The sequence below is a fragment of the Bidens hawaiensis genome, unplaced genomic scaffold (assembly GCF_021521415.1).
Source record: "Bidens hawaiensis isolate Kalapana, Puna unplaced genomic scaffold, B.hawaiensis_p1.1 tig00020646_1, whole genome shotgun sequence".
Taxonomy (NCBI): domain Eukaryota; kingdom Viridiplantae; phylum Streptophyta; class Magnoliopsida; order Asterales; family Asteraceae; genus Bidens; species Bidens hawaiensis.
Window position 1 is genome coordinate 297,693 of NW_027493160.1, and position 12,303 is coordinate 309,995.

Genomic DNA, 12,303 nt, shown 5'->3' on the forward strand with positions numbered 1-12,303 from the left:
GTTACCACATAACCAATACCATAGAACTTATTAAAATAAACTTAGAATTTATAATATACAAATCTTACATATAACATATTATTAAATCATTTTAAATATAAAGCATCTAAACGAGAGTTCGGTTTTGGTTCGGTCCTTGACTCGGGATAAGACCGAGGATGGTTACCACATACCCAATACCAAAGAACTAATTAGAACAAACTTAGAAATGATAATACTCAAGTCTTACATACAATATGTTAACAATAAAGCATTTAAACAAAAGTTCGGTTTTGGTTCGGCTCTTGACTCGGGATGAAACCAAGAATGGTGGCCACATACCCAATACCATAGAACTCATTAAAATGATTTGGAAACTAAAGTAATTAGAAACTAAACAACATTAGTAAGCTTGCATAAATTAAAGCATAAATTAAAGTGTTTAACAAGTACTATAAGACTATACGCTATGGGGCGCCCATGGCTGAGGTGGTGGGCGCCGTTGGGCGCCGAACACTGCTGTGGGGCACAGTCCAACCAAGGGCGCGAAGGGATTAGGCAAAGCAACAGTCGGTGCGGATGAGTGAATTGTGTGGGCCCCCTCCCATTTCCTCTCTCTCAACCTCTCACACACAAATAAATATATATGTATATATATATGGGCGCCAATGGGCAAACACCATAGAGGGGCGCCGTGGTTGGGGGCTTCGAAGCCCACCGTTGGTTACGTGGCGCTAATGTGGCACTGGGGAGGGGCTTCGAAGCCCCTCACCATAACGGACAGTCTAATAGTCCTCCATGAAGCCTTGCCTAGCAATACACCTAAACCGACATGGTCGGAGAAGGGAAAACCAAGTAAACAAGCGGAGTATGTTTTAGACAAGTTATAATAACAAACTTTATTTAACAAGAATTAGTTAGAAACAAATATTAGTATTAGTTTGACCTTGAAGAGTCAAACTATTAAGAACTTGAAGAATGAAATACTTGAATCTTAGATAGAGAGAGTTTGGAGAAGAAAGAGCAAAGCAAAATTGGTGCATTAGACTTGTTTTTATAGTGGAAAAAGTATATTTTACTCATAAGGGGTATACTTGCATTTCAGGTTAAAAATGGTCAAACAATGCACAAAACAACAAGAGGTGTTTGACACAATTAGTCCTTTAAGTTTGTTTTAAGTCGTTTTTAGCCATAAAGAGGAGTTTTAACGTACCGAAAAGGATGTTTTCTTGATCCGACATTTGTGTAATGTAAACGAACATAAAACCCAACATTTTATTAATAATGAAGGATCCGAAAGACTAAAACGGGTCGGGTTTCCAATACAAAAACAAATACAAGTTAAACCGAAAATGACGAATGTCACACACTTTAACCTCTATAAATTATTTGTATCATCTCTAACTCTTAAACTTTTTACATTTTTTGGTACTTTACTTGCATACTTAATCACTTGATTTATAAAGTTTTAATTAGCTTTTAAAGCAAGTTTGAAACAACTAAAAAATTGATTAAAAGCCTATCCACCCCCTTCGCTCCTCTCTAGGTTTCTACAATTGATATCAAAATAAGTTGTTCAAAAAAAAAGTTTAACTTTGAGTTAGATTCATAGCTAAAAACAATGTAGACGGAAACTCTATGACTAGATCACATTTGGGTTGTTGAAATGAAGGTTTTTGTTAGTGGAAACAAAAATTAAAAACCTATGTTAAAGCTAAAGATATTTATCCTAGGAAAATTATTGAAAATAGAGATATTTTCCCAACTAAATTAAGTTGATTGAGGAACAAAGTTGAATGTTCCCAAACCTATGGATAGTTAAACAAGCGAAGATAAGAAAATGGTTTTCAAAAATTGTGAAGCTAAATCTGCTTTTATAATGTTTTGCCTAGTAATTAATATAAAATACTTTTATGCGTAATGATGAAATTCAAAAATCTTTTGTTATAAATCACCAAGATAACCTCAGGTAATAAAGAGATCAAATTACCTGTAAAACAAGCAATTCAATGTTGGTGAAAACAAAAATATTGTAAAATCGCTATTGACTCAAGATAGTCTAACCAATCATGCCAGTTAATTAATAATCACGATTTATATACTCATCGCTTATGTTTTTGGTGCACTTATGTTTTTTTAAAACAAGAAAAAAAATTTAAGAAATATAGTGCATTATCATTTCAAGCTATTACATTATAATGTATTTAATTTAATCTTATTTAATTACTCTCTTAGTTTGTCACTTCTAGTAACTTCGTTATCAACATGAAAAATCATCGTAATTTTGTATGGACATGGTCTTCACAACAATCATATTTAACCTGCCAGTATAATCGTATCAGCCAATTTTAGCTATTAAGTATTCCAGTTTGCATTTTAGAGTGAAACCATCTAAGTTTATTTTGTAGGGAAAAAAAATGGGAAACCTCTTAATTTTCAAAATATGAAAGGAAAAATATTAGTATTAATATGAAAACATATACAACAAAGGAGTTCTACTTTTAGCTTAGAAAGAGCATAACGCAACAAATGTTTTTCTGATGATGTCGTCAATCACGGCGCCACCTAAACGCGTATAATTGCATTATCGCCGTTTTGTGGGTACCCACTAAGTATATTGATTTTACGAAAAATAAATTTATTTCATATACCACACAAAGTTAAATTTATTCATTTAAATACACGAATAAAAATAGCGAGATTTATATACAAATAAATGAGATTCTAAAAACTGTGGGTTATATATACTTTTCGAATTTTATTTTGCTTTTGACAATATACGGTATTTACATTAAGAACATGTGATTTTGAATGAGTAGTAAGTATTTTAATTTTAAAGAAAAATGAAATTAATTTCTTTTACAGTTTTTCAAAACTATCTAAAATATTGATTAAATAAAATAAATTAAAACATTACAAACCCTCCACTACGAGCTATACTTTCAACTTCTATCTATTATTTGTTTATGTTATTAATTATAAATCTCAAGTTTCCGTTTAATTCTGGCAACGTGCTGGCTTGTCATGTGGTCTTTTTTATTATTGTGCTCAAATAGACTTTTATTCTTGCCGGTGCCAGCCCCCAAGATTTTGAAAAACAAAAAAGATATAATATTAATATATATGTAACATTCTTGTGTTTAGTAAATTATAATTGTTGTAAAGCATAACGCGTTTCTTCTAACATTAATGGTTATATACTTTACGTTTTCTATAAGGAAAATAAAAAAAATGTTGAAATGAGTTATGTTAACATTTATGTAAAAGGTTAATCTTTACTTAATTTTGTTTGAATTCCCGTTAGAATAATTGAAAGTTTGATATTGATTATCACCATTTGATCTACTTAATGAATATGCTTAGTGTGTGTTCATAATTAAAGTACAACACATTGTAGTGTATTTACCGTCATATACACTGTATGTGTATACTCATCTTGGAATTACTCTCATCCAGACGCACTTAACTATGAAAGCTTTCTCTTATTCACCCCAACACACACAAACATGTTAATAACACTTTAGGTCCAATATTACTCATGACTCAGTGTCTAGTATTGGATGTTACGAAATGGGACTTGCTATTTGTATTTGTAAATGATCGTGTATGACTTTTTATGCGAATAACACCAACATTATCCACGCCTTATTCAACCAAATAAAAGATCGATGATGTAAACACATAAGGTAAAAAAAAACATTAAACAAGAATAGTAATAGAACTAATAAAATAAAATAAAGAACTAAAAAACTAGCTACCACATAAAGACAATTACACGACATTTAAATAGAACTTGGTGCCGATAGTGAAATCGGCTAATCTAAGTATTTAAGTGAAAATGATTACCATATAAATACAATAGAAATTGGCTAATCTAACTATTCAAGTGAAAATGATACTCCATGTGTCCAAAGTTAATGTCTTTAACCATTATTCACATTTACTCTCTCTTCTTGTCACGTCCTCTATGTTCATTTTCCCTTCTCCATCTCTCTATTAACCAAAAGAGAAACTATTTATCAGCATCAAATAAAACTTGATCATCAATATTTAAGTATTAATTTAAACTGTTTATTTATCTTGACATAGTCTAGTACTCTAGTAATATGATGTTCGCTCTTTTAAAATAAGTATGATGGGCTTAAATTCTTGCTGATGTAAGGTTAGAAAATTTTTTATGGAAATAAATTTGTACTAAAAAAACAACTTTAGACCACTAATTATTTAAGTAGTAACTTAAACTGTTTATTAACTGTGGAATGAAAGTAGTAGAAAAGCCAGGGGAGTTAACATGGGTTTGGTGGCTGGTGAATCACTTTGTCAAGGCTAATATTGATTCTAATAATAATTGAATTTAAAAAAATAGCAACAACATCAATATTAAAACATATAAAATAATAACAAAATGTCACCTTTAAATTGAGACACCGGGAGAATAACACAAAACACGCATCGGCCAGTTGGGCCATTTTCTCTAATCATCTGTATCCCCTAAACACACAATGCCTCCACAGCGTTTACACTTCCTCATCCTCACCCTCCTCCTCTCCGCCGCCTTCCTCCGCCCGTCCTCTGCTGCTGACGACAACGACAACGACGACAACAATGTGAACAATCTTGTTTTCGAGAACCCGAGCCTCCGAAAAGCATACATTGCTCTCCAAGCATGGAAAGCTGCTATATTTTCGGACCCATTTAATTTCACTGCCAACTGGACTAGCCCAGCTGTTTGCTCCTATGGGGGCGTGTTTTGTGCCCCCTCACTAGCAAATAGCTCCAACCGCGTGGTTGCAGGAATTGACCTCAACCATGCAGATATCGCGGGATACCTCCCGGACGAGCTCGGCCTACTTACCGACCTTGCACTCTTCCACATTAACTCCAACCGGTTTTGTGGCACTGTGCCGAAAACTTTTAAAAAGCTAAAGCTCCTTCACGAGCTCGATATAAGTAATAACCGGTTCGTGGGAGCTTTTCCCACGGTGGTATTATCTTTACCCGTGTTGAAGTTTCTCGACCTTCGCTTTAACGAATTCGAGGGGTCTGTTCCGAATAAGCTTTTTGATAAGGACCTTGATGCGGTTTTCTTAAACGATAACCGGTTTAAATTCGGCATTCCACCGAATTTGGGTAACTCGCCGGTTTCGGTGTTGGTTTTGGCTAATAATGATTTGGGTGGATGTCTTCCGGCGAGTATTGGGAAAATGGGAGCAACGTTGAATGAGATTATTCTGATGAATGATAATTTAACGAGCTGTTTGCCCGTGCAGATTGGAGGGTTGAAAAAGGTGACGGTTTTTGACGTCAGTTTTAATGGGCTTCAAGGGCCGTTTCCGGCGGCGATTGCCGGAATGAGGAGTGTGGAGCAGTTGAATGTGGCGCATAATAAGTTGACCGGGGTGGTGCCGGATATTATTTGTAAGTTGCCGAGGTTGGAGAATTTTACTTATTCGTTTAATTATTTTACCGGTGAAGCGCCGTCGTGTGTGAGTGGTGGTGGTAAGGTGTTTGATGACGGTAAGAATTGTATTGTGGGGAAAATCAATCAACGGTTGGCTAGGGAGTGTGCTTCCGGTGATGCTCGACCGGTTGATTGTAGGAAGTTGCAATGTGGAGGGTCTTCGACGCCGGTTTCTTCTCCGCCCCGGTCAAGGTCGGATTCACAGTCGAGGAGGAGGCCGCCGCCTACACTGCCGTCTCCTAAGCCATCTCAGCCGCCCAGGCCGTTTGTTAAACCGGCTCCACCGCCGCCTGTTTTCGAGACTTCGCCTATTGTGAGGTTGCGGTCGCCACCACCGGTTTCGAAACCGCAGGTTTCACCACCACCTCCGGTTTGGCAAGTGTCGCCAAATGATAGACATGCTCCACCGCCACCAGTGTTTGAATCTTCACCTCAAACACGTGTTGCACCACCACCTCCATCACCATCACCACCACCACCTCCATCCCCATCACCACCTCCCCCGCCCTCACCATCACCACCGCCACCGCCACCGCCACCGCCTTCCCCTTCGCCACCTCCACCTCCTTCACCATCACCACCGCCTCCACCCTCACCATCACCACCTCCACCACCGTCACCATCGCCACCTCCACCATCGCCATCACCACCGCCTCCGTGCTCACCACCACCACCACCTCCACCGTCGCCATCACCACCACCACCACCACCACATTACTCATCCCCACCGCCACCTCCACCTCCACCACATTACTCGTCACCGCCACCACCGCCGCCACACTCACCACCTCCTCCACATTACTCATCACCACCACCACCACAACCACATTACTCATCACCGCCACCGCCACCACCGCCGCCGCATTACTCGTCTCCACCACGACATTACTCATCACCACCACCTCCACCACATTACTCGTCCCCACCTCCACCGCATTATTCCTCACCGCCACCACCTCAACAATCTCCACCACCACCACCCACAGCCGAATGCACTCCACCACCACCACCACCTCCTAAACCATGTGAAACACCCATTCCATCTCAATCACCACCACCACAAGAATGGCACCCTCACCCACCAAAAACTCAATCTCCACCATCACCCAAATATCAACACCATTCATCATCACCACCACCACCACCACCACCCCACAAACACGCATTGCCATCTCATCCACCACCATTAGATAACATACCTCTACCTCCAGTGATCGGAGTTTCCTACGCCTCTCCACCACCACCAGTAATCCCCTACTACTAATTCATCAACCAATCCAAACACACTTAAGTTAACTAATTATTCTTCTTCCAATTCAAATCTTTCATTTATATATGAAGGACTGGGATTGACGATTCTGTTGGATCAGGGGCTTTTCTTTCATTTGTTTGTGTAATTAAACACACAAGTATATTACTGTTGTTTTCGTGTATTATAATACTTTTTTTGTCATGTATAATTTGAGTTTGAAATTTAGGAAACTTCAGAATACTTTTATTTACATGTCAACAAAGAGTTATCATTATGTAATAAATCTCTTATTTTTCTTATATTCGTGTGTGTCGTCCAGCTACGATTAACTTGGCCTTCATATGATCATTGGACATGATAGTTTGCTTTTTGCTTATTCATATTTGGAACTTGAATTGTTTTATAATTTGGCTTAACTCATGTTTATGTGTTATTATTTTTGAGATTTTTACATATATTTCCTTCTTAAGTTCATTAATTACATATTTCCCCAATCTATATATATGTTCGTCAATCTCCAAGACTACACTTAGATGATGACAGCAACGATAGAACTTAAGATATATGAGTAGCTTTGAAGGGACATCGATCTTAACAAACTGGAAGTCAAATTATCGTGTATCGAGTAAGTCAAATTTTAGGTTGTTCGAATTTGAAGATTTGAAAACTATAGTTGCATCAAATTGAACTTGTTTGAATAAGATAAAAGAATTTAGAAAAAATTACAAATTTTGTCATTTTGAATATATGAAATTATAGAATGGGTCCTTTTTGAAAATGAGTTTCACTCTTTATCCTTTATTTGCATGTTTCACTCGATTTTTGTCCTTTACACTAACGACCTTCCAATGACCCAGTTAAGTCTTGGCATTTGCCAAACATGTGAGGGCAAAAAGGTAATTCCCAACCCTTATTATTGTTATTATATAAAAACATTAATACTATATCTTAGAGACCATGGTCCCATCATTTTCATCTTCTTCAAATCATCATCTTCAACCCTAACCCACCACCACTCTTACCACCACTTGCAAATGCTACTTACATCGCCACCATCAACACTCCGACCATCTTCAATCAAAACCCCATTCTTCTTCAATTAGCCGATACCATCTCATATCGAGGAACCCCATTTCAAACAACTCTTATATCAATTAATGGAATTTTGAAGTAATGAAACTTCAAATTTTAATTGTTGTTCTTGTTTCTTTAACTGCTAAACACCATCTTTGACCAACACACATATCTGGACTGTTCCACATCCTCGCGTATGAAACACCATAATCATATCCTCAATCGAGTTTCTATAAGCTAGTAGCCTCCACCTTCGCAATTTCGCTACGCAAATCGGCGTTAGATATGGAGAAATCGGCGTCGCCCACTGGCTCCACCACCTGATTGACATCTCCAAAAGCGACTTCGTACCTTACAAGATCTGAGCCACAACAGTGGTTTACACGGTCAATTCATGCCAATTATCTTAATGTTTGCATATATGTTACCAATGGCTATATTGGTGGTTGTTACTGGCATGTAGCGGTGATGGTTTGGTGGTGGCTTAGGGTTAAATGGTGAAAGAAGAAGGGGGTTTTAACTTTTAATGAAATATAAAAGAACGTGGTTGATGTGGTGGTGGTGTAACCGGCGGTTGTGGCAATGGTGGTCGGAGTGATGGTGGTGTGGAGTTAGGGTTGAAGATTGTATTATCGGAGTGATGGTGGTGGTGGGTTGGGGTTGTAAATTGTTTGTTGAAGATGATGTGAGGGGACCAAAATCTCTAAAATTTATTCCACTTTTTATTAATAACAATTATAATAAAATAATAATAAGGGTTGGAAATTACCTTTTTACCCTCACATGTTTGGCACATGCCAAGACTTAACTGGATCATTGGAAAGTCGTTAGTGTCAAGAACAAAAATCGAGTGAAACATACAAATAAAGGATAAAGAGTGAAACTCATTTTTAAAAAGTAACCATCCCATAATTTCATATATTAAAAAGGACAAAATTTGTAATTTTCTCAAGAATTTACATGAAAACTAAAAATTCCGTTTTAAAAGAAAAGAAAAATTAAACCTAGATCTCTATTTTCCAAAACTTAATCTAAGACGTACATAAGTAACATAACTACAAAATCAACATAATAACGTCGTACGAGAATGTGAGATTCACGTAAGTCAACTGATAGATTAGGACGAGCAAATTCGGTACCGGTAATTAGTATTGATACCGAACCGGTACTGATTTGGTACCGTTGGTATCGAATCCTTACCAAAGTTTTGAGTTTCGGTATTGGTACGGTACCGGTATTTCCCGAATTTATCTTAAATACCGGTACCATCCCGGTATCGTACATGTACCGGTACCGGACTAAAAACTTTGATACCGGTACCACGAAGTTGCGATTTTCGGGATTATGATTTTTGGTACCGGTACCGAACTAAAAATTTTGATACCGGTACCATCCCGGTATCGTACATGTACCGGTACCGAACTAAAAATTTTGATACCGGTACCAAGAAGTTGCGATTTTCGGGATTATGATTTTTGGTACCGGTACCGAACTAAAAATTTCGATACGGTACCAAGAAGTTGCGATTTTCGGGCTTATGATTTTTGGTACCGGTACCGATCCCATCCCTAGATGAGACATAGAACGAGTTGATCGAATGTAATTACTAATTAGATATTTAGATTAACAGTCAATGACCATTTGGTCCACTGAAACCGGCTGGGGTGGATAAAACTTTGTTACCCTTGTGGTCACAAGTTCAAATCCCACCTTCAGCACTCAAAAACTCTTGCTACGATTGACAGGGTTGCCTTTGAGCTCTCAGGAATAGGCAAGTCAGGGGGTTTTACGAGTTGTTGGTTTTCTTTTAGAACGGGTTGGCGCCGTCTTCGAACGTCAAACTAACGATGAATACTTGAAATCCCGTTTGAGGTTTTCTTCTTTTGGTCCATAAAATAGACAATCACCCAAACTTATACATAATGTATCTCATATAAAAAATTTACACAAGCGCAAACATACGCATATAATACGAATCGAATAAGGATTCGACTCAAATAACTTCAAATTCAAATTTTTATTCAAATTGAATTTTTAGTTATTTGGGTCTGATTTGAATAATGAATCCCGCATCTTGATGAGGAGAAACCAAATTTTTGGTTTCATTTTATGTAAAAGCTACTTAACTTTCGATACGTGTTTTGTGATCCTTCTATCATTTTTATCCTTCTTTTTTTAATAATTAAAAGCGGTTTTATTGAAACTTATATGAATAACGATCAAAATTTAGTGATTATTATTATTATTATTATTATTATTATTTTCCTTTGTGTCACATCTAGTAAAAACAAGGCCGACCAACGTTGGGTTTGTGTCATATTCTTGACGTTTACTGGTCAGCACGATCAAACCTCAGCGATTCTTCATTTCTGCTTGCTTGCTCTTGATCCGACGTAATTATATTCACATAATAATTCAATTTCAATTTCTTCTTTTTATCTCACATAATACAAAATAGGAAACAAGATCAAATACATTTTACTCTTTAACATGAAAACGGTGAGAACCAATTTGATGTTATTATTAGGTTTATTTTTATAGGTGTTTGTTGTTATTTTTTGTTCGTATTTGCTAATTTTCGATTATGAGACGTTATAAGTATTTGTTGATTTATATTTTGTTGTTATTATTAGATGTTTTCTTTTGCTGTTATAAGTATTTGTTGTATTTGTTGGTATTTGTTGTTATTATTTTGTTCTTGATTTTGATTCTTTTTTTTGTAATTTTTAGGTTCTTTTCTATGTTATTATAAATCATTGAGTTGGTGTTATTTCTTACATTCTCATTTTTTAATAAATTTGTATTATTTCCTACGTTCTCATGTTAAAGATTAAAATGTACATCCCCTACAAAATATACTTTATGCAATGATGGGTGTTATGTATATCTGTTTTTTTATGTATTAGTTTCTGTGAATTATAAGATTTTCATCCAAACTGAAAAGCCAATTTGAGCATTTTTTTTACTATGCACACAAGGTGTTTGATGAAATGTCTCAAACGGTTTACTTTTACGGAAACTGTTTGTAAATTGTGATCATAAGTTTCAATCTGTCCGTTATGGAGTATCTTGTGATCTTTAGCTAATTAGTGAGTTTATACACACGAGCCGCATTTGATATTGATGCCTGTATTTTCAAATTTAACACTTAACCAATACAATTGTTGTTCATAGTAAATTACTAAATTAATAATTGTTATTATGCTTTCTTTGATATGCAATTTTCTTGTTTCATGTTTTGCGGTATATCTATACAGCTTAACTGAAAACAACATCTGTATGATTGTTTCTGTATAGCTGTATTGGCATGTTATCATTTTACCTCAACAGTTTTATTTATATTATAATATCCTTATTTTGGTTTGTTGACCATGACAGAGTCAAAATAATGTCGGTCAGAACGGTTGCCCGTAACTTGAGGAGCAAGTTTCTACCCATGTTCACTCCTGCAGCTACACTGCATTCCCATGCTACGAGCTTCGGTAGGTCAACCTTACTAGATACTACCCTGCTTCGTTTTTCCCATTTTATTAATAATTCGTTACTGAATGTTTTGTATATACTTTGAAATTAAGCGAATTTGTTGTACACCAGGTTTTAAAAAAGTAAATGAAGAAGATAAAAGCCAATTGGTAGGTAATGTCTTCACCAAAGTTGCATCAAATTATGACATCATGAATGAGTTGATGAGTGGTGGACTTCATAGGTTGTGGAAAGATAGGTAAAGTTTAAATTTTAAAGCTTTATTGTTTATTTTATATTCCATTATTCATCCACGCGGCTCGTTTTATATTCCCACTTTTTTCACAGGTTGGTTTCAAAGTTGAATCCATTTCCAGGGATGAAACATCTTGATGTAGCTGGCGGGACAGGTTAGTTTTTATTTTAATATACAGACAAAGTTACAGAAAACATCCTTTACGTTTATATAAATAATAAATTGTTGGTTTCATCTTATATCTTCAAAAATCACGCTTGACACTCTTTATGTTAACCTTTTACTACATATTGTGTCCTGTACTCTAATTGGCGTTAATACTTCAGTTACCCTTTCGAAAATGTCAAAGTTAACCTTACTCCTAAAGGACCAAAGCTGTAATTATCATAATTGTTCTATTTCTTTCTTTTTACAATAAAATGACCCGAGATTTACATCATCATAATTAGGTGAGCTGGGGCTCGACTCAGCCCGTTTACACTTTACACCCCTAAAATGGGTATTTAGTTTAGGAATAAGGGTAGAATTGTCATTTTATAAAAAGTAGCTGAAGTTTTTGACGGCACTTAGTGTAAGGGACGTAATCTGTTACAAAAAGTTAGCATAAAGGATGCTCAGCGTGATGTTTAAAGATGAAGGATGAAACCTGCAGTTTTTTATAAACGTAAAGTTTTTGTTTTGTTTAATATTTATGATTCACATTCTTTCTTTTCAAAGAAGTTGATGTTTATTAAATTTCACAGGCGATGTTGCTTTCAGAATTCTTGAAACTATTAATAGTGTTAGCCGCAGAGCCATAGAAGACACATTTGAAATAAT

At 36.1% G+C, this 12,303-nt stretch overlaps 2 protein-coding genes across 2 annotated transcripts; both read left to right on the forward strand.

The window, feature by feature from the left end:
• Window positions 1–4,204: 4,204 nt before the first annotated feature.
• On the forward strand, window positions 4,205–6,828 carry LOC143561282 (uncharacterized). The gene has a single exon (XM_077049403.1). It carries the CDS (start codon window positions 4,482–4,484, stop codon window positions 6,702–6,704), a length of 2,223 nt encoding a protein of 740 aa, XP_076905518.1. The 5' UTR covers window positions 4,205–4,481; the 3' UTR covers window positions 6,705–6,828.
• A 3,267-nt stretch (window positions 6,829–10,095) lies between these two features.
• LOC143561278 (2-methoxy-6-polyprenyl-1,4-benzoquinol methylase, mitochondrial-like) lies at window positions 10,096–12,292 on the forward strand (the record flags this gene model as incomplete). Its single annotated transcript, XM_077049399.1, has 5 exons — window positions 10,096–10,159; window positions 11,145–11,248; window positions 11,361–11,487; window positions 11,577–11,638; window positions 12,228–12,292. Coding segments are annotated over exons 2-5 (348 nt in total), but the record flags the coding sequence as incomplete, so codon positions are not given.
• Between the last annotated feature and the right edge of the window lie 11 nt (window positions 12,293–12,303).